Below are 22,792 nucleotides of genomic sequence, written 5' to 3'. Positions count from 1 at the left end.
GGACATACAGCACCAGAGGGCGGGGAAATGGGCACCCAGGATGGGGTAGGCTAGGGCCTGCGGATGTGTGAACTTCAGATGTGGGTTTGCGTGACCTAAGTGAGCATCGTGTTAGCATGATGAGCATGTGTGTGTGTGTGGGTGTGTGTGTATGCCAGTGGGTGGTCATTCTTTCCTCTTAAGTCTCTTTGTGCATCTGTATCTATTGGTGTGTTCGTGCGTCTGTTGGGGGCCCACGTGTTTCTTTGGGGCTGTGACTGCCCACATGTGTCTGTATGTGGAGGGGTGGCCCGGTGCAGTGGAAAGAGAGTGGGTCTGGAAGCTCACATCCACCACTCACCAGCCACTGGCCGTGTGACGCTGGGAAAATGACTTCCCCTGTCAAAGCCCTGATAGTCTTCATCACGTGACTGCCTTGCCCTTGTTGGGATGTTATGTGAAGGTTAGAGATAAAATTGACCCTGCCTGCCTCCAGGAAGCCCTCAAATTGCTGTTGGGGTTGTTGAATAACCCCAACAAGGAGCCCTCATCCATTCAAGGTGTTTGGAGGGCTGGGGGTGCAGAGGGGCTGGGAGGGCACCATCCAGTGGGGCATGGTCCCAAGTGGCCTGCGACCTGTGATGGGAGTGGAAGGTTCTAACTGGAGTCTGGGCAGGCCCTCTGCTGAGTCATTCCATCTGCGTGGGTGTCCTCAAGAGGGCAAGTACCAAGCAGGCCCGGAAATGGGACCTGGATGGCCTGCCAGCCAGTGCCTCCAACCACCAGCCCAGGCCTGCATCTGGATGTGCTGCTGACATAAGATGCCAGCCTGCCCTGGGCCTGACCCTCTGCTGACTCCCTGGTTTCCGTCCTGATCCTGCCTTGGGAGGAAGATGGCCCCACCTCATATCCCACACATGCGCCACCAGCTGCTCATGCCTGCCAGGCCTTCCTGTCATCTGTGCCCACTCCCTGCTGTGAAAAGCCGCTGTTTATCCATCCTGACCCATTCCTCCTTAACAGGTCCCAGCCCCCTGCAGCTGGAGGCCAGTTTTCTCTGCCCACCTCCCTTTTCTCCACACCAAAATGGCCCTTGCCTCGCTCTGGCCATTGGGTGGTGCCCTCTGAGCCCCTCTGCACCCCCAGCCCTCTGCACACCTTGAGTGGATGAGGGCTCCTTGAACGAATAACAACCCCAACAGCGATTTGAGGGCTTCCTGGAGGCAAGGTGAATTCCGTCTCTAGCCTTCATGCAGCATCCCAACAAGGGCAAGGCAGCTATGTGATGAAGACCATCAGGGCTTCGATAGGGGAAGTCATTTTCCTAGAGTCACACAGCCAGTGGTGGAAGTGAGCTTCCCTCGCCTGCTCCTGGTGTCCCTTCTCTGTCAACTCTGCCCTGCCTTTGCCTGGGCTATGCCCTTCACCTAGGATACCCTCATTTCTGTCCTTCAACACCTCCAGCCCCTCCTGAATAGTCATCCTTTGGCTCCTCCCACTCTGACCTCAAGCCCCAACTGGCCAGGTGACATCACCTCTTTGTGCCAGTTTTCTGTGTCTGGAAAATGGGGGTAAGTGGAGCCCTTTCAAGGGCTACCATGAGAATTAAGAGAGATGGGACTTGTGAAACCCAACTCCTGAGCACTGGGGTGTGGAGGGAAGACAGCTGGGGGGGCAGCCCCCAGCCCTAGGGTTTGGGGTGAAGGGGGAGGGAACTGCTGGGAGCAAGCATTTCCCCAGGGGTCCACCTCTCTGCTGACTCCAGCCTGGGTCTGACCCCAGCTGGGGGTGGCAGGAAAGAGCAGCGGGTAACCAGAAGCTGGTGCTGCAGAGTCATATCCGCTAATGAGATTAAGCCAGTTTGGAGGCTGGTCACCAGGGACCTGCTCTGTCCCTTCTGGCTTCTGCTCCCTCCCAGCCTCAGTCTGAGTGCACGCTCACCCAGCCCCCTTCCTCCTCCAGGCAGACATTTCCTCCCACCCCTTGTCACCCACCAGGCCGGCCAGTCCCATTTGCTTCTCTCCAGCTTCCGTTCCTCAAGACCAGCTCTAAGATCCCAGGGCTGAAAGAGTCTAAATCCCAACAGTCCAGGCTCAAGAAAACCTTATACTCCTGAAGTTCTGGACTCCAGAATCCTAGCTGGACAATGGGGCAGGACCCCAGCATCCTGGCCCCATGGGGTTCCAGACTGCAGAGTCCCAGCCCTCTGAGGTCCAGGGATTCTAGATTCCTTGGTATTTCAGGGTTCTAAGATGCAAGGATGCTGGATCTCTGAAATTCTGGAATCTTTCTGACAACTTCCCTTGCAGCATCCCTCCTCCTGCCCCCCACAGCTCATCCTTGGCTCTCTCTGTCCCCCAACTCCCCAGGGGCTCCCACAGACATGATGCAACCAGGCCGGAGCCAACTGAGAGGTGGGAGGCAGGAGGGAGATGTAATTACAGCTTCTCCTGCCTCAATTCAACAGGAAGCTCAGAGTTGGAGCCCAGGGGACCCTAATCCAGTGCAAATAATGGGGCACTTGCCAGAACAAAGGCACAGCCCCGCTCTGGGGAGGGGAGGCCCAGTGAGCCATTTCCACACAGATCCAGGGGTGCAGGCCCAAGACAAGAGGGAGCAAGGAGAGAGAAGGGGTCGTAAGCTCAGTGGACCCTCAGACCAACCAGGAAAAGTAATTAACCAAATCTGCATTCACTCAGTCTGCATTCTTTATTTTCAGCAGAGACACAGGTTCAAGATATTTCACCTTTCTCTTCATTCCACTGTAAGAAGCCCCTGGCACAGCTGTGATAAATAGCAACTAATCCTCAGCCTCCTTAACCAGGTGACAATAGGGTTTGGTGGGGACTTTGGCAAGCTGGAAAGCCCGGGGCCCATCTCACAGCTCTGGTCACCCTGCGGGGTTGGACAGGTCTGAGGTCACCCAGACCTTCCAATCTGGAAGAAGCCAGAAACATGAATTTTTATGTCAAGTAGTCAAGTACTCCTATTTAACTGCAGGCTATATGTCATGCAGACCACCTGTGTATGATGTGGGAAAACAGGACAGGAAGCAGGGCTGCCACAGTCACCCATGTCCCCAGAACAAAGAAAATAATTGTTGAAGGAAGGAATGTACACACTAATTTGTCTCCTCTCCCTCCCTGTAGCCACACTTCTTTCTTCTCTGGGTCCCCAAGTTTTATTACCACCATGTCACATCCCATCTCAGATGTCCTCCCCCTCCAGGAAGCCCTTCCTGACCCTCAAGCTGAGTCAAGCACTCTCTCTGAACTCTCCCATCCCAGCCCTGCCCACTCTGAATTATCACTATCTGGGGACAGGTCTGTTTCCCTCACTGGATTCCGAGCCCCAGGAGCCTAGGGCCAGGGCTGTCTCAGTCGTGGCTGTGTCCCCACTTTCATCCAGCACAGAGCCAGGAGTGTTTGGAAAAATGAATAAGAACAGAGAAAAAGTTCAATGCTTCAGGACAGAGGTGGGCCTGTGGCAGGGAGGATCAGATGTGAAAAAAGGGAGGTGAATCATTCAGGGAATGAGAAAGGTGGACACTGGGGATTCAAAGAACCTCCAAACCAGGCAGGAGGAGAGAAGGGATGCCAACTTAGAGGTTCAGGGGGTGCCGGAGTCCAGACTTCACCCCGTTATCTCCTAGCTTGTGACTTTGAGTAAGGGACCTCCTTTGGCTCAGTTTCCTCATCTGTAAAATGCATGTCATACAAGTAGCCAGCTGGGGCTGTTGGGACGATTAAATAAATTCAGGATCGTGGAACATTCTTTTGAGGCCAGAGCTCAGAGTGCTCATATCCAGGGTACCCCATCCCCATTCACACACCCAATACCCCACCCCGACACTCCACACACACTTAGAAGACATGAGAAGGGACACAGGCTCCCAGACGGTGGCCCCAAGCTCCACGCGTATCTCAGTTTCCCCGAAAGCACAGGCACCACCACAGTCATCACGTTTATTGGGTTCATACTTTGGCAGGGGAGGGTATACTGTCGGGAGGGCTCAGAGAAGGACGCAGAAGAGGCGCTTGTCACGGAAAGGGTTTTCTGCGGCGGGTACGGGCGTCACCAGCGGGTCGTCTTTGGCGTGAGTCTCGCAGAAGGCCAGGAGCTCGGCCGCAGCCTGCGACACCTGCGGGCATCGGGTGACGTCCACGCCCCGCCCCTTGCCTGCCCCTCCATTACCCGGACCCGCCCCGGGTCGGGCCCCCGCCCATTACCAGACCCTGCCTCTTCGTCCAGGCCCCTTCCGTTACCCAGCCTGGCCACGCCCCACCCCTTATTCGGTTCCGCCCCCTTGTCTAGGCACCCCAGCTCTCCGAGTCCAGTCTGTTTCCTAAGAGGATCTAAGGGGATCTCCTCATCACCTCTCGGCTCCCGGCCGCACTCCCAACACTGCCCAGTCCAGATCCCAATCCCGGGGCCCCTGCCTTCCTCCCTACGCCGACCCAGCACCTTCATGCGGTCGATGTTCACCTCCAGCTTCAGCTGTTCCACCGTCTTCCGGGCCTCCGCGATCTTGGCCATGTTGTTGGACATGGCTGCTGCGGGGAAAGGGTTAAAAGCTGGCGGGAGTCAGGGCTGAGCGGTAGGCTAGGGCAAAGCTGATTCCCTAGATAGAGGTGGCGTTGGTGGTGGGACCCAGTAACAGGGGCGTGCGTAGAAGGGCCCACGAATGGAGTGCCCAGAAACAGGTGGAGGGAGGGACAGGAAAACAGAAGAAAAGGGGAGAGATGAAGACTCGCACAGACGGGGAACCAAAATGCCGGCTGAAAGAGAGGCAGATGAACAGAGAGGAGAGGGGCAAGAGGAGGGATGGAGGGGTGCACAGATGGGGTACCTCGAGGCAGGTAGGAGGAGGAACAGAGAGAGGAGAGGGAAGGCAGGAGGAAAGCACAGATGGGAAGCTGAGAGACAGGTGAAGGGAGGGACAGAAGGACAGGGCCACAGGTGTTGGATCAGGATCCAGGGATCCAGGTGTCCTCACCTCCCAGAGATAGAGCATGAGGCAGGAGGGGGCCCCTCCCAAGGCCAATTAGCGGTGGCTCCAGGGAGAACAAGGAATTAAGATCGCTGCGGGAGGGGCGCAGAGGGGGCCTCATTAGGGCCTTGGCAGCAGCTGCCCCCTCTGCCCCCCTCGGGGAGCCCCCCACCCCAGCTCTGGCCACCTCAAAGGCTCCTCCGCTCATTAACAGCCGGAGAGAGCACTGGAGAGGGGGCCACCCAGCCATGACTGGGAGTAGGGCAGAGGATGGAGAGAGGGACAAACAGAGAGGCAGAGGAAAAGACGAAGGGACAGAGAGACAGGCACAGAGGGAAATAAAGAGACTGAGGAAGGATAGAAAGATGGAGAGATGGGGAAGGGATGACATGATGGAGGGGGTAGAGAGAGGGAAACAGAGGGGTAAAGAAATGGACAGAGTGATTCAGGGGGAGAGAAGCACAGAGGAGACAAAGGGACAGAGGGAGGATAGAGAAGGGAAGATGGAAGAGTTGGGGAGGGATGGAGTGATGGAGGTGGGAGAGGATAGACAGAAGGAAAAAGGGAGCGGCAGAGGGAGGGGCAGTGACAGAGGAGGAGAGGGAGGCACAAAGGGGATAAAGGGACAGAGGACAGAAGGAACAGAGAGAAGGAAGTGGAGGGGCAGGAGAGATGGAGTGATGAAGGGAGACAGAGAGGGGTAAATGGAAGGACAGAGGGAGAGACAGGCTGATGGAGATGCAGAAGTAGAAAGTCATTCATTCACTCACTCACTCACTCACTCACTCATTCATTCATTCATTCCCAGGCAGACGGACTGTGACAGGATGGGGCAGAGGGATGATCTGTCGACCTGTTGGGGCCAGGACCAGAGCCTCCTACCTGTTGCTGCTCAGGGCTGGGATGGCGGGCCAGTGGCAGAGGCTGGGAGGCAGCGTCTGGGTCCCCCGCAGCCCCGCCCCGCTCCCTCTCCCGGGGCACAGCCCCTGAGGACCCGCCTCCTCCTGCCACTGCCACCACCATCTCCATCACCCTGACCGCCTCAGGTCTGTCTAGGTCCTCTCGTCATGTCTGTCTGTCCCCCTTTGTCTTTCGGTTTCTGTGTCTCTCGTGTCTATGTCACTCCTGTTCTCTGTGTCTCTCTCCTTTCCTCTAGCTCTCTCGGTCTCCCCTCTCAATCTCTGTCTCTGTCTATATCTCTGTCTCTCTCTCTCTCACACACACATATACTCACATACACTCAAAGTCTCTAAAGATGTGCCCCATGCTCTGCTGTATTTATTCCACAGTGACATAAATCTCTGTGTGTCCCACACAGTCTCTCACTCCATGACATGCCCTACCACCCTGTCACACCCACCGCCTCACTGTCACCCCATCACAAATGACCCTCTCAGCACACAGACTCACCCTCACAGTCCCTTGCACAGAGAAGCACCAAATCTCGCTGTGTCACCCTATGCTGCCACACTGTTTTCTGAACCACCTGTGTTTAACACACAACCTCCCACAGCACCAGAGTCACACGGTCTCTCAAAATGCCACACAGTCCCTCACAGTCTCTCCGAGTGTGGCCCATCATCACCCACGACATCTCACACAACCAGACAGTCTCTGAGTGTCAAGCGTACAAACACAGTTCTGCACAGTGTCGAACACAGATCTCATGGTGTCTTGCCGAGCTCACATCATCTGTATCACCCACCACTGTCACCGTCACACCACAACATTCCAGTGTTACACACTACTTACTTACTCCGGGAGCTCTGGACAGTTGCACACTCTCACGCACTGTCATGACCTTGGGTCAGTCTCTCAATGTCCCATGTGATCTGTATTACACACACTCAGCTTCTTACCCATCATCAGTGTGACGGACATATCCTGTCTCACACTCACACGGTCACTCTGTCACTCCCAGTCCTCCCCCCGCCCCGGGCCTCTCACACCTCCTTCTCATGCCATTTCTTGGTGGATCACACCCATTCATTCTCACCCTCGCTCACACATCATCTGCCCATGTGACACGCATAACTCTCCTGGTCTCGCCGTGTCACACACTGTCAAACACAACCTCTCACCCACACATAGTCTCTCGATGTCACAAACAGTCCCCCAAATAGTGTCTCAGGCACACCCAACCTCACGGTGTCACATGCAGTCGCCTACAGGTCATCTGTCATTTCACATACACAGTCATACACAACCTCTTGGTGTTACATTTCACACAGTTGCACCCAGTTTCTGGTTGTCACATAAAATCTCACAAGGTCACACAGTCACACGCAACCTTTGGCGTCACACGCGATATCGCAGTAGTACACACTCACATAGTGAGTCTCGGCGTCACACCATCTCCTAGTGTCACCCATGGACACCCACAGTGTCTGCAATAGCTACGCACACACTCAGCCCACTGTCCTCTCCTGACAGTCCTCTGCCGGCCACACGGGGGTGCCCGTGGTCCGCCAAGCCGCCCACCCAGTCGGCTCCAAAGTCGTAGGAGGAGGTGGAAAACAGGAGGGCAAGGCTCCCCCGTGGTGGGGATGCAGACTAGGGAAAGACACGGAAGATGAAATGGGACACAAAAATCAGAGACACGAGGAGGGAGACTCAGGGAGAGACTGAGCGAGGCAGAGAGAGAGATAGGGACACAGGCGGCAATTTGGAGAGATAGCGACCTAGGGACTAAAAGAGGCCGAAACAGGCAGACGGTTGCAGAGAGAGACAGGGACATAATGACATGTAGGTACAGGAGAGACACACAGACAGAAAAGTACAGAGTCAGAGAGAGGGAACGAGAAACACAAACACTCAGAGACACAGAGCCGGGTGGAGAGACAGACACCGCAGACCGCGCCCTCTGCCGGGGACCCGACGGCGGAGGCGGGTCCCGCAGAGGCGGGTCCCAGGGGCGTGAGCTCGGGGCGGCCAAAGGGGCGTGGTGGCTCGGGGCGGAGCTTAGGGGGGCGTGTCGGGCGGGTTGCTAGGGGCGTGGCATGGGCAGGGCTTGCCGTGAGGGGCGGGTCTTGGGACTCTCAGAACCTCGCCACATGAGAGGGCTGCGGGAGGGGCGGAGCCCGAGCCCCGGGAAGAAGACGAGGTGGAGAGAGGAGCATCTCTACCGCAGTCAGCCCATCCCAATTCGGTTTTTACCGCCTGGACAGGGAAACAAGACACCGGCCTGGGTCCCTGGTCGCGATTTGATGGGGCATATCGGACCCTGGCTCCCCTTCCCCCTATCCGGCGGGAACCACTGGGCCAGGTGGGGGAGGGAAACCAGGCTCACATCTGGAAAGCATCAGGAGCGCCGGACGTGCCAGGGCCCGGGGCCCGGCTGCGGAAGAGCAGAGGGGAGCTAGGGCGCCCCCGTCCCCCTCCCTTAGCGGGGTCGGCCGGCGCCGGGGAGGGGCCTGGGCGTACGCCGAACCTCGGCGCCTCCCGCAGCTGGTTTCCATCAGCAGTTTTGGCGCAGGCAGCCCCCAAGGAGGAAACACAGCTTAGAGCGGGGGAAGACAGGGTGACGACCCAATCGCCCCTCCCTCTCTGACGGCTGCCAGAGTCTGGGGGCGGGGGAGATGGACAGGCGGACACTGCTTGCACCCAGAGTAACCTCCATTTCTCTTCTGAGTTGCGGATCTCAGCCGTCTTTCTACCCTAGCATAACCTTAGTCTCCGGATGTTCAATCCTGCCCTGTGCTGCGCAGGAATCCACTAGCCTCATGGTGATGGTCCCCATTGATTCAGTTCTGACTTTAATTATTCAAGAAACGTCCAATGAGCGCCAACAATAATTCTAGAACGGAATACCCAATCTCTACTGGACATTTCCACATCAATGTCTGGCGTATCTCAAAGTCAGTGGTCCAAAACTGAGCCCCTGATTGCACCCACCAAACCCACTCCTACCGGAGTCTCCTTACCACTCCATCTCAGTTGATAGTAAATCTTTGGGGTCAATCTTGCCTCCTTCTACCTTTCTCATACCCCACAATTGATCTAGCAACAAATCCCATTTACTCCATCTTCAGAGTCTGTCCACAATCCAGCCACTTCTCACTTCCCCTGCAGCCCCCACTCTGGTCCAGGCATCATGCTCTCCAGCTCGGACTATTACAGTCGTTTCTCACTGGGTTTCCAGCTTCTACCTCTGTCTCCCTCAGCCTATTCCCCACAGAACAGCCAGAGGGAGATTGTTTAAAACAAAGTCCCAGGGTAATAATAGTAAGTGTTAGCGAGAAGGTGGAGAAACCGGAACCCTCATACACTGCTGATGGAAGTGTTAAATGGTGCTGCCACTTTAGAAAACAGTCTGGTAGCTCCTCAAAAGATTAAACTGAGTTACCAGATGACCCAGCAATTCCACTCTTAAGTATCTACCTAAGAGGAAAACAACAACAACAACAACAACAACAACAAATGTTCACACAAAACCTTGTAAGTGAATTTTCACAGCAGCAGCATTATTCGCAATAGCACCAAAGTGGAAACAACCCAATTGTCCATCAGCTGATGAATGGATAAACTTAATGTGGTCTATCCAAACAGTGGAATAGCATTTGGCAGTAAAAAGAAATCAAGTGCTGACCCAAGCTACAACATGGATGAACTTTGAAAACATGTTAAGTGAAAGAAGCAGTTACAAAAGACCACATACTGCATGATTTCACTTATATGTCCAGAACAGGCAACTTATAGAGACAAAAGTAGATTAGTGGTTGCCAGGAGTTGAGGAGGCTGGAAGATGACAGGTAAGGGGTGCAGAGTTTCTACTTGGAGTGATAGAAACGTTCTGAAATTTACTGTAGTGATAGTATAGTCACATTGATAATACACTGATGGGTGGGAGGGTATAGCTCAGTGGTAGAGTGCATGCCTAGCAAGTACGAGGTCCTTGGTTCGATCCTCAGCACCTCCTTTAAATAAATAAGTACAACCTAATTACCCCCCCAAAAAAAGACATTGAAGAAGACATAAATAAATGGAAAAACATCCTATGTTCATAAATTAGTAGAATTAATAATTGTTTAAATGTCCATACTATCCAAAGAAATCTACAGATTCAGTGCAATTCCTATTAAAATTGCAAAGGCATTTTTCACAGAAGGAGAACAAACAGTCCTAAAATTTGTATGGAACCACAAAAGACCCTGAATATTACATACATTACAAAGCTACAGTAATTAAAACAGTATGGTACAGGTGCAAAAACAGGCACAGATCAATGGAACAGAATAGAGAACCCAACGTAAACCTACACATGTGTGGTCAATTAATTCACAACAAAGGAGCTATGAATATACAATAGAGGAAAGATAGTCTCTTCAATAAATGGTGTTTGGGCTTTCTTGTTCCCCGGCCATCTTGGCGGCTGCTCTTGGTTGGGACTCGTCCCACACCTAAGGCAGGAAGATGGTGGCCGCAAAAAAGACGAAAAAGTCGCTGGAGTCCATCAACTCTAGACTCCAACTTGTTGTGAAAAGTGGAAAGTACGTGCTGGGGTACAAGCAGACTCTGAAAATGATCAGACAAGGCAAAGCGAAACTGGTCATCCTCGCCAACAACTGCCCGGCTTTAAGGAAATCTGAAATGGAGTATTACGCCATGTTGGCCAAAACTGGTGTCCATCACTACAGTGGAAATAATATTGAACTGGGCACAGCCTGTGGAAAATACTACAGAGTATGCACACTGGCTATCATTGATCCAGGTGATTCTGATATTATTAGGAGCATGCCAGAACAGACTGGTGAAAAGTAAATTGTGCACAGTTTTTCTTTAATAAAATACATCAGAGCTTGATTTAAAAAAAATAAAAAAAATAAAATGGTGTTTGGAAAACTGGACAGCGACACACAAAAGAATGAAACTGGATCTCTATCTCACACCATTCACAAAAATTAACTCAAAATGGTTTAAATACTTGAACCTAAGACCTGAAACCATGAAAATCCCAGAAGAAAACATAGGTGGTAATCTCCTTGACATGGGTCTTGGAGATGATTTTTTGGATTTGACACTAAAAGCAAAGGCAACAAAAGTGGTAATAAACAAGTGGGACTACACCAAATTAAAAGCTTCTGCACAACAAAGTAAACCATCAACAAAATTAAAGGGCAACATACAGAATGGGAGAAAATATTTGCCAGCCATATACAGGATAAGAAATTAATATCCCAAATATATAAAGAGCACCATAGCAAAAAAAAAACTGATAAAAAAATGGGCAGAGGATCTAAATAGACATTTTTTCAAAGAAGACATACAGATGGCCAATAGGTACGTGAAAAGGTGCTCAACATCACTAATCACCAGGAAAATGAAAACCAAAACAACAGTGAATTATCACCTCACCCCTGTTAGAATGGCTATTATCAAAAAGACAGGACATAACAAGTGTTTGCAAGGATGTGGAGAAAAAGGAACCCTCATGCACTATTGGTAGGAATGTAAATTGGTGCAGCCATTATGGAAAACAGTAAGGAGTTTCCTCAAAAAATTAAAAATAGAACTACCCTAAGATCCAGCAATTCCACTACTGAGCATTTATCTGAAGAGAATGAAAACACTAATTTGAAAGGATATATATAACCTGATGTTCATTGAAGCATTATATACAATAGCCAAGATACAGAAGCAACTTAAGTACCCATCGATGGTGAATAAAGAAAATTTAAATATAATGGAATATTATTCAGCTGTAAAGAAGAAGGAAATCTTGCCTTGCAACAACATGGATGGACAAGTGAACTAAGTCAGACACAGAAAGACAAATATTGTACGGTCTCACTTATATGTAGAATCTAAAAACAAAACCAAAATTGAAGTCATAGATGCAGAGAACAGATTGATGGTTGCCAGGGGGTTTGGGGGGATGGGCAAAATGGGTGACGGGGTCAAAAGCAAATTTCCAGTTATAAAATAAGGCATAGGGTGTAATGTACAACATGGTGACTATAGTTGTCACTACTGCATTGCACATTTGAAAGCTGCTAAGAGAGTAAATCTTAAAAGTTCTCATCACAAGGAAAAATATTTTTTTGAAACAAAAGTCATTGAACTGTATGTTTTGTTTGGGTGAATTTTATGGTAGGGAATTATATTTCAATAGAGCTGTTAACCCCCTCATCCTCCCAAAACACCTAAGTCCTTTTTCTGCTCAGAATTCTCCCTAGAAATAAAAACACCTCTCTAGGAGTAAAAATGAAATTCCTCATCATGGCTCACGAGGCCCCATGTAATGTAGGGGTCCCAACGGCCCTCTGCCCCCATCTCCCCCTCTCTCCCCCTCACTCACTGCTCCAGATATGCTGGCTTCTAGCTATTTTGCCAACACATCAGGCACCATTTAGGCCTCAGGGCATTTGCACTAGCTGACCTCTCTACCTGGGGTGTTCTCCCCCATGATATCCACAAGCTTCACTCTCCCACCTCCTCCAAGTCTCTGTTCAGATGTCACCCAAGCAGTCTTTTTTAACATAACTTCTGTTTATTGTTACTCTAAAGGAAAATGTATGTTTATTCACACACACCACCACCCACATCTACCAGAATGGGAGCTCCACAGAGCAGGGGCTTTTTTTTCTGTTTTGTTCCTTACTGTAACCCCAGTGCCTTAGTGGGCACTAGAGACACAGATGAGTACAGCAGAACTGGTCCCTGCTCCCTCAGAGCTCAAAGGGACAGAGAGGTGGACCCACTCATGTAGACACACAGGTCAAAGCAGCAGTAACAAATACCCATTCTTCAGATTTTAGAGTTAGGTGGGGGTTGGGTCCTAGTATGGGCTTCCTCTTGCTGTGTGACCAGGGCAAACAGTAGTCCTTCTCTGAGTCTCTATTTACCCAACTATGAAGTTAGTATAATGATTGGGCTTCCCCAACAGAAAAATGGGCAAAAGGTGTGAACAGGCAATTACAAGTGGGCCAATAAGCATCCAAAATGTTGTGTCACCACAAGAAAATAGGGAGAGAGACATGCTAATTAAAACAGAACATTGTTTTCCCCCCTAGATTGGCAAAATGAAAATGATTCATAGCATCTGTTGTTTGGTGAAGGGGTGGAAAAATGGGCATCTCAGAAATTGCTGTTGGAAATGTCAGCTGAGGGTAGTCTTAGTGGAAGGAAGTGTGACTGTATCAATTAAAAAATTTTTTTAATGATCGTATTATAATGACCAAGCCATTCTATTTCTAGGAGAGGATCCTATAGAAATATATACGTGCACAAAGAGGCATATACAAGGACATAACTGCAGTAAGGTCTGAAATAGCAAAGGAATTGAAGAGCTGACAGTAGGGTTAGATCATGGGTCTCCCCCATCCCATGGAATCTTACACAGCTACTACAGTGATAGGAAAATATATCATCTAAATTTAGATGAAATGAACAAAGTCCTCAAAGAATTCGACTTAGTAAAATGGACATAAGAAGAAATAGAAAAGCTAAATAGTAGTAAACCCTCAAAAAAAGTCAATTCTTAATGAAAATTCTTTCCATAAAGAAATCTCCAGGCACAGATACCAACAACAGAAACTAAAAAACAACATGTACATATAGTTCAAATTATGTAAATATATAGTTTCACATATACAGAGTGTAACTATATGCATATGCATATATATAGTTCTATATATTTATATAGTTACTAAGATTAATATATGTATGCAAACACATGGTAAGAAATGCTACTGAGACCCACCCTGGGATCCGCCATCTGGTTCTGGACACTACCATATCCAAAGCAAACAGTAGTTGCTCAATAAATATTAGTCCCAAGGAAAAGCCCATTTGAGTACAGAAGGAGAGTCCACCACATATGTAACACTGTGCATTTATTTACAAAGAGGCTAGAGAAACACACAGATTCTGGCCCCCCTGTGCACTGGGGAGTCACCATCGTCATAATAAATACAGTAATTTTAAAAAAAGAAAAAATACTTAACTGGAACAGCTGAGGGTCATCCTGGGCTCCCCCTACTCCCTCTCACAGTGGGTGCCACGAGATAGAAGCCATCTTACTGCCCCTCTTCTACCTCCCAATCATCCATAATTGTCCAGGGACGGAGGTGAAAGAGTCTTTCTAGGTGTTACCAACTCCTACTTGACCCTCAGAACCCCAAAGTCAGTGCTCCTTCCCTTCCCAGGGCACTCCGCAGGCACCATCTGGGTCAGACAGATGGTGCCAAGGGGATTTCTACTGCGGTGCCAAGGGGATTTCCTAAGGGTCCAGGGACATGGAAGGGGGCACTTTGTGAATGAGGAGGGGGGCCATATCTGCGCAAGGAAAGGAGGAATAAGAGGGCTCAGTGAGAGAAATGAAGGGGAAAAAACAGACTAAGTGTCTAAAAAAACAAAAATGGGGAAATTCAAACTGAATTATCCCTTCTGCATACCATAGTACACCCACAGTACAGATGAAGAAAGTGAGGCCCACAGAGAGGGAGCTTTCTTGCCCAAGAGCTGCACACCCAGCAGCTGAACTGGGTCAAACAGGGCTCCTCCCCCATTCCTCCCTGTGGTGGAGGGGGAGCCTTTTTAACTAAGACTGCAGTAGATTGGGCAGTGAGAAAGGGTCTTTGGAAGTAGAGAAAATGGTGGTCTTTGGAAAAGGGAGGTGTAGAAGGGACAGTGATTGAGGGTGTGGTGGTGCAGAGGCCATGAAGGAGGAGCCCAAGCAAATCTCTAAACTCACACTGTAGTCATGACCTTGAGAGAACCCGAACGGAAACGCAGTATCTTTTTCTTGAGCGCATGGGAAGCCTTGATCTTCACAAAGACTTTGGCAGGACCCGCGGGCGCCCCTCCACCTGCACCAGCCGCTGGCCCAGAGGCCGCGGTGGCTGCCACTAGCTGCTGCGGCCACACGAGGCCACCGCTGCCATCAGAGTCGCTGGATGCGGAGCTGAAAGCAGGAGACTCCGCCTCACTGGCGCTCGATTCACTCTCCCCGTAGCCGCCTCCGACGCCGCCTGTCGGCCCCCGGCGTCCGAGGGGCCCCAGACGCCCAGCCGAGCACTCCGAGTCGCTGCCTGCGCAGCCGTAGAGCAGACGGCGCTGAGGAGCTGACGGGGATGGGCCAGGGGCCGGGGCTCGGGCGGCGGGGCCGCGGGGACGGCCTCGGCGCCCATCGGCGGCGTCGATCTCGGCCGTGGAGCGCCAGCGGCGGCAGGACCCTGCAGCCTGAGCCGCGAGCGTGGGTGCCGGACCACGGCGAGGCCGCGGCGGCCGAGGCTCTTCTCGTTCAGCTGTGGGGTATTTGGGGGGACCTGGAGGAACCGCGGCGGCGCGGCCTAAAAGGCTGGTCTCAGACTGGGAGCGCGCGGCCTTGCGAGCCCTGGGCGAGCCTCGGCGGCCTATGGCCTCGGTCATGCGTCCGCGGCGGCCCGCGGCTCGGGGACGCTCCCGGGGTGGGGACTGCTCCACACTGCGGCCCCGGGTCAGCGGGGGCGCTTTGCGGCGCGCCGCGCGGCCCGGGAGGCCGCGTGTGGCGGCCTGAGCTCCCGGGATGTACTGCGCCTTCACCAGGCGGCCCTCGACCGGGCTGTCGGGGGGTGAGGGGATAGCGGGCGGCGCGGCGGGCTCGGGGGCCACCTCCGACTCCCACGGCGAGGCCCAAGAGCGGCCCAAAGGGGCCGGGCTGGCGGAACGGACCCCCGCGCGCTCCACCGGGGGCTCGGGCGCGGGCCGCGCGCCTCCGGGGGGCGGGGACGCGTCGGGTGGCCGCTGGCGCACGCTGTTCTGGCGCCGCGGGCCCCCGTCCGCGCCCCCGGGACTGGTCCGGGGCTGGCCCGCCCCCCGGCGGCGGCGCCTGCGCAGGAGCGCCGAGATGTAGCCGTCCAGGGGCCGCCCCGCGCCCGCTGCGTCCGGCGAGTCCGCGGGAGGACGGCCGCACGGCCGCGGGCTGCGCAGCGCCACGGCGTGCAAGGGGCTGGGCGTCAGGAAGGGCCCCGCACGGGCCCGTCGCTCCGCCGAGGAGCAGGCCTCCGGGCCCGCAGACCCCGCTGCCGTTGGGTAGGGCGCAGAGAAGGACCGCGGCACAGCTGCCCGAGCGCCCACCGCTTCGTGTGCGCTGGGACTGGCGTCTCCTAGGGGAGGAAGGCAAAAAAAGGAAGAGAGTGGAGAGGCTCTCAAAGCCCTTTCTCAATGAGCCTAGGAAGGGCAGACTGCCTACCGCCTCCTCTACTCTTCCACTCCCATCAAAACCCTGCTCTCACCCCTTCCCTCATACCAGGTTCATGACAGAACATCACAGTGGCCCACAAGACCCTGCATGGTCCTTCCTGCCTCTGTGTCTCTGACCTCCAACTCTAACCCTTCTCCTCTATGTTCATAGGTCTCTAGCTACACCCACCTCCCGATGCACAAGGCAGTCACACTCCAGCCTCAGGGCCTTTGAACTTGCGGTTCTCATTGCTTGGACCGCTCTTCCCTCAGGATACCTGCTTGGCCCACTCCCTTACCTGCTTCAGAGCACCACTCAAATGTTACAGTCTCAGTGACGCCCTCCCTGGCCGGATTTTATAAAAGTGCAATTCTCTCTCCAACTCAAAGGGACACACCCTTATCCCTTTTTCTAATTTTCTTTTCATGGTACATGTCGGTATCTAATATCCTATATATTTTACTTACTTATCTTGTATATTATCTATTTCTCCCGCTAGAATGTCAGCTTCCTGAAGTCAGGGATTTCTTTACTGCTGTATCCCTCTCTCTAGGATATGTGCTAGGATAGCACATGGAAGGGACTAAGAAACAGCAACTTCTGTTTACTGAATGGCTACCATATGCCAAGTTCAGTGCCTTAGGGCAGAGTCAAAACTTACCTATGAAGTAAGTGCTGTTATTAATTCCATTTTAATAGACACAGAAACAAAAGCCCAAAAAGAAGCAACATGCTCAAAATCACAGAAAAAGGGACTGTCACAGCCAGAATTCGAATCCAGGTCGGTCTGACTCAGCTGCTTGTGCTCAAAAGCATCCTCTTACTGTCCATCCCCTGGCTCTCGGGGTCCAACCCCACCCACCTTACCTAGGGACTTGGGCCTCTCGCTGGCATAGATGCCCCGGGGTTCAGAGGGACCCAAGCGTCCATAGGAGCCAGATCCGGAGAAGCCACTGTCCCCACAGAAGGTCGAGGGTGGTGAGTCTGGACCTCCTGTAGAGCTGGGGTCTTCATAGAAGCCTAGATTCCAAAGAAAGGGGGAGAGACAATCAGAGGGGCCTGGAAGGGGAAACCAAGTGTGGGGAAAGGAGATCAAGAGGCAGAGAGAGGAGAGCCTGAGACACAGGAGACAGTGGGAAAAATTGGGATGTCCCAGGCAGACCCCACTACCTGTAACCACGCTCACCTGAGCTGCGCCCGCTCTCCTGTTCCAGGCCTCCAGACTCCAGGCTCAGGTCTCCCAGCTGCTGGCCCAGGTCCCAGATGAGCCCCGGCAAGGCCTCCTGAGGAGATGGGGAGAGCAAGATGGTCAGAAGACACCTCCCCACCCCTGCCCAGTCATCTGCCAACTGGTCCCTTATTCTAGGAGTTCATGGGCAGAGCTTTGCTTTGACAGTGAGGTTCTGATTTTGAAAAGGTAAAAGCAGTACCCTAGTACTGCTTCCAGGATGTGACTCAAGTCCTCTGTTCCTTCACCCTTTAGAAAGTCCTTCTGGCTGTCTAACTCCAGTCCCTCGTGCTGCAGCCACCTCATTCCCTCTTAGGTGTGAGCGATAAGGCTTCGGAAGGCCCTATCCCTTGTTCTCTCCCCATCAGCTGTTCCCTCCATCTGGTGCTCATGGCCTCATAACCCCTATGAGAATGTCCTGCTTTAAGTGTCACTTCAGGTCTTCTTGCTGTAAGGGCAGTTCACTGCTAAAAATTGGTGTTCAGGACTAGCAGATCTCTTAGCCATCCATTGGTCTGCCTTCTCCTGGTCCTTGGTTCTCCCTTCGCAGATGTTCCCATCTCTCCCCTCTGCCCCTTATCATCAAGGGAAGGTCCTTTTGCAAATATCCCACAAGTCTTTCCTGCTACAGACTGACTCTTTCCCTCATTTGGATAAAATAGGCTGACCATAACTCATATAAGTCTTTGTTCCTCCTCTCAAAGAAAGAATCCCCTGGTGCCTACTGGAAAGTCCTTCTTTGAGTCTAGCCTTAGTGGTACTGCAGCAGCGAGCCCCAGGAGGTTCCTTTGCCCCAAGCAGGGATCACATCCTCCTCCTGCCCTTGCTCCATTCCCACCCAGAAGTCCCCAGCGTCTGCCACAGCCCCTCTTTCCCATAAGAAATTTCTCTTGAGTCTACACTGGATCCTTCTTGCTGCAGGAAAAGACCATTTCCTATCAGGTGTGAATAAATGAGGGTGAAAACCCTTTAAGGGGAGTGGCTGGTGGTGGGAGTAGGGGCTGAAACAAGATGGGGTCTCCAAGACACTAGGACTTGGATCCTAGTCTCACATGGATCTGGGTGAGGCCAGAGGTGGCGGCAGCCTCAGGCTGACGGTTGACCCTCAGACAAAAGCGGCTTGTCTGGACGGCAGGCGGCGAGAGGGAGGGAAGGGAGGAAGGGGGAGGGGCTGAGAGGGCAGACGCCCAGCCTTGCCTATTTAGGGCAGAAAGACTGGCCGGCTCCCCCGCAGACACTCCCCCTACCCTCAGCTTCCTACTCCCGTGGCTGCTCTCCTGAGCTCCAGTCCTCACCCCTCCCCCCAGAACAGAAGCCCCCATCTGGGCTTGTTTATGGGAGGAAAGTCAACAAATTCTCCACCCTGAGCGCCTGCCCTGGGTCTACAGAGATGCTCAGGGTGGTTTCATCTTTGAGCAGAGCCCAGGAATGCAGCCAAACTGCAGCATCAGAGGTGGCTAAAAAACATCAAGGGTCACCCATATACCCCACGTCCTGTCCCCCACTAATCCGTGCCCTTGCTCTGCTTTAGCCACATTAGTCTCCTGGCTGTTTGCTGTTTCCTGAACCTTCCGCGCATGCTCCTTCCTCTGTAGGATGTTTCCCGGCATATCCTCTTGGCTCACTCCCTTGCTTCATTCAGATCTTTACATGCTCCCTTCCCTGACCACTCTTTCCAAAATAGCTCTCGATCATTCTGCACTTGGGTTGCCCCGCTTTCTTCCTTACATAGCAGTAATGACCTCCTGACTTAAAAGGACCTATCAGGCTGTCATTTATTTATTATCTTTCTCACTAGAATGTCAGCTCCAGCCCCAGGAGGGCAGAGATTTTTGTCTGTTTTGTACATGGCTGTGCCATCCCTTACCCCCAACCCCACCCCACCCCACCCCAGTGCCTAGAAAAGCACCTCGCACAAAGTAGGTGTTCAGGAAGTGTCTGAGGAAGGAAGGAAGGAATACAGTAGAATACAATACAGCGGTTAAAATGGAGTGAGGCAATTTCTATATAGAACCATCGCCAAGATATATCGCCAAGTGGAAAAAGAAAAATGCCAAATGTGTAAGGGTGAGTCAGCACTACCTGGGGGCCGCGTTAAAACCTAAATTACTGGGTCCGGCCTCCAGAGCTTCTGATTCCAGGTAGGAGCCTGAGAATTTGCATTTCTAACAAGTTCCCATGAGATGCTGCTAATCCAGTGGGTCACAATTTGAGAACCACTGCCACAGTCTTTGGAACCTCTTCCAAAAAACTGGAATATGTCAAAAGTAAAACTCTACATTTCTTGGTGTGTAAACTGTTTCTGCAGATAGATGCAGAACTCACACCAGGGTGACAACGGTGTTGATCACAGGGGAGAGTGTGCATTTAGGGGGTCAAGGAGGAATGAGGGGACTAGATGGTAGGATGAAGTGTTTAGGGAGGCCTGGCTTGGAGTCAAATTGTTAAGGGTCACACAGCCACTTCCCAGTTGTGTGACCTTAAGCAGGTGACTTCAACTCTCTGGGCCTCGATTTCCTCATCTGTAACATGGGCATCATTCAACTCCCTCTGCTAAGGGGTTGCTGTGAGGATTAAATGAGTTTAAACAGGAGTTCCTTTTAAGCACTTAATAAATGCTGGCTTTTATCATTACATGAAAGCCACGAATTGCTAACAAGGAAAATAGAAAATCATGTTTTACTTGTGTAATTAAAAATAAATGTAAAAACATGGGTTTTCCGGTAAGTTCTCCTGGTCTAATCTCAGTTCCTCCACTGCTGGGAAGAGCAGGAGTTGGGAAGAGAGACAACAGAGGCCTCCTCCTCCCCTGTGCCTGGAACCCCCAACACCCCTCCAGTCTACACCCCCCCATTTGTAAGTCTGACCTCATTCCTTCCAGCTGTAAGGGGATGAATCTTTAAAAGACCAGAAGATACTTGGCCTAAATGTGGCTCCCTGCCTACCCACAATGCCCCTCATCCGTTTTTTTTTGCAAGCCCTTCTGCAAGTGGGTCTGAGGCCATCCAGCTCAGGCAGGTTTAACATGAATGTGGTTCAGGCTCCTGGAGACCTCTGTGCACAGACTTTCCCAGACCTTTGCTCCCCCCATTCACATACTCCTTGTCTGTATCCATTTCCCTTTATCGCTGTAGGAAGTTCCTCCACATGTCTAACTTAAGTCCTTCTTGCTGATAAGGGACCATTTTCCTTGGTGGAAGAGAACACGATTCCTACCTCATTCAGGATTCTTGCTGCTTTTCTCCGAGATACCCCAATCTTTACCTGCATCCCCATCTTTCCTATTAGAAACTAATCAACTCTGGCTTCAGTCTTTCTTGTTTCAAAGGGAGTGTATTCCTGGGTGGGGCGGGTGGACGAGTGAGAGGGGTAAGCATCACACGACAGAGGCTCAGGGATCAGAGAAGTCCCCCACCCCCTATTCGGAAGGACCCAGGAACCCTCAACACCAGAGGAGTTTATATTTAGCGCTTCTCTGCTCCTCCCTCAGTGGCGCTGTCTCCCTCCCGTTGCCTGCCACCGCCTCCTCCCTGAAGCTGGGACGGAGCTTTGCCTGGAGATTGTGGGGGAAAGAGGCCTCTCCACTACCACCTCATGGCGGGGATATTGAGGACTGGGGGGTAGACAGAGGGGCAGAGAAGGGGAAGACTGAGGCAGAGAGAGGAAGAGGCTGGGGGACAGGGAAGCAGGACACAGCTGGCCCATTCCAGTGCCTTCTCCCTTTCCTCGGAGGGGTGGGAGGTGCCTTCCTAAGCCTGGCCAGCTTGGGGTGGGGTGAGCTGGTGAAGTCCCCCACAATGCGTCTCTAACTTTGGGAGGGGGTGGGGCCTCCCACAGCTGTTTCTGTTTCCAGAGAAGAATGTGCAGGGTCCCTCTCCCGGCCGGGGGGAGGGGCTGGGCATGCAGCCCCAGAGTCTGGCTTCAGCCTTTCTCCCCATTCCCCATCTGGGGAGGGGGCAGTTGAGGTCAGCGGCAGGGAGAGCCCCCTTCCCCCAACCTCGGCTCAGGTTTCCCCAAACGGGAAGCTCTGGCCACACACAGGCTTGGGGATGGGATCAGCCAGTGGAGCCAGGGTCTGGGGCCTGGCAGGCTAGGGGGATGGGAAGAGAGAGGGACAGAGACTTGGGGCAGAATGAGAGAGATGCAGAAATGCAAAGGAAGACCAGGGAGACAGAGGACTGAGAAAGCCAGAGACACACACAGAAAGTCACAGAGCTGTGGCAGTAGGGGGAAAGAATGTAGGAGAAAAGACCCAAGAAGAGGTTGGGAGAATTAAGAAATGACATAGAGAGGGGTGATGCTCCTTAAGTTATTCTGGAGACCTCTGCCTCATCTTCCACCACCAGATCTCCCAGGGAGTCTAGAAGTCAGACTCCCATGCTGCCTCAGTCTGCCACCTCTTGGGTGAGGCCAGGGCTGGGGCCAGGTAGGAAAGGAGGGAAAGTGTCACCAGACGGTCAAGATCACTGTGGGGTCCTAAGGGACCGTGAGTCTCCTCTCAGCAGTAATCCCTCCCTCAGGAGGCCCCAGGATCCCCTCCCCCCACCCCGCCCCCTCCTGAGATCTCCAAGCACACCAGGACTTAGGGAAGACAGGAGCCTTGGTATGGAGGCCCGAAGGGGGAGATGTGTGGATTCCGCTGTGTGACCTTGGGTGAGTCGCTTGCCCTCCCTGAGCCTCAGGTTTTTTCTCTGTGAAATGGGAACTATCACCCTCTAGCCCCCAAGCTGCAATAAGACAACGCCTGCCAAATACTCAGCGCGGGCTTGACACATACTTGGCGCCCAGATGGATTTTCTTTGGGGAAGGGGTGTATGGAATGGGCCTGTACATCACACCAGCGTCTGGCGGAGGCGACGCAGTCCCCTTCCCCAGTTTGGGGGCGGGGAGGCCTGATCCCTCCCGCCGCCCAGACTCTCCAGCCCCACCCCCTCTCCTTTCCCCCGCCTCCCTCCCCCACCCGGACGGGTGTCTGAGCATCCAACCGAGACAGACAGACAGACAGACAGACACAGAGGCGGGCAGAGGGACGGACGGACAGGCGGCCCCTCACCAGCTGCTCTTCCAGAGCCGCAGCGGCCCGGCGCGCCGCCGCCGCATCTTCGTCCTCGTCGGCGTCCTCCTCGTCCTCGGCCTCGGCGCCCCCCATTCCGGGCTGGGCCAGCCGCAGCGCCTGCTGCACGCGGTACTCCTGCCTCTCTCGGAGCCAGTGTAACTCGCAGAGCCCGGCCAGGCTGCCCTCTAGCCAGCCCCGCAGCCTACCCCGCTCGGGGCTCACCGGGAACGAGAAGGCCCGGATCATGGCTGCGGCCCCCCGCCCCAGCCCGGCCGGGCCCCGCGGCCACCCCTCTCCCGGTCCCACCTCCCCGCCCCAACAACCCGCCTGCCCGCCCGCCCGCTGGCCCGGCTGTCACCGTCTCATCTGCATAGG

The 22,792-nt window shown here is 53.1% G+C and overlaps 1 protein-coding gene and 1 pseudogene across 19 annotated transcripts; one reads left to right on the top strand and one right to left on the bottom strand.

Annotated features, from left to right (window-relative positions):
- Positions 1–3,930: 3,930 nt before the first annotated feature.
- Positions 3,931–22,785, bottom strand: LOC107033938 (guanine nucleotide-binding protein G(I)/G(S)/G(O) subunit gamma-8). Of its 19 annotated transcripts, none has more exons than XM_072966800.1 (5): positions 22,415–22,726; positions 17,320–17,416; positions 17,001–17,153; positions 4,444–4,532; positions 3,931–4,120 (listed from the first exon to the last, which is right to left on the bottom strand). In XM_072966800.1, exons 1-5 carry the CDS (start codon positions 22,661–22,663, stop codon positions 3,992–3,994), a joined length of 717 nt encoding a protein of 238 aa, XP_072822901.1. In that variant the 5' UTR covers positions 22,664–22,726; the 3' UTR covers positions 3,931–3,991. The 19 variants fall into 19 exon arrangements, with proteins under 19 accessions (XP_072822901.1, XP_072822902.1, XP_072822910.1 ...); XM_072966801.1 differs by having other exon boundaries at positions 4,444–4,529; XM_072966809.1 differs by lacking the exons at positions 17,001–17,153; positions 17,320–17,416; positions 22,415–22,726 and adding exons at positions 4,976–5,061; positions 7,816–7,850.
- On the top strand, positions 10,327–10,771 carry LOC102533345 (large ribosomal subunit protein eL30 pseudogene; annotated as a pseudogene).
- Positions 22,786–22,792: the final 7 nt, after the last annotated feature.

This window comes from Vicugna pacos, chromosome 9, assembly GCF_048564905.1.
Source record: "Vicugna pacos chromosome 9, VicPac4, whole genome shotgun sequence".
NCBI lineage: Eukaryota > Metazoa > Chordata > Mammalia > Artiodactyla > Camelidae > Vicugna > Vicugna pacos.
This window is presented reverse-complemented; position numbering and strand designations above follow the sequence as displayed.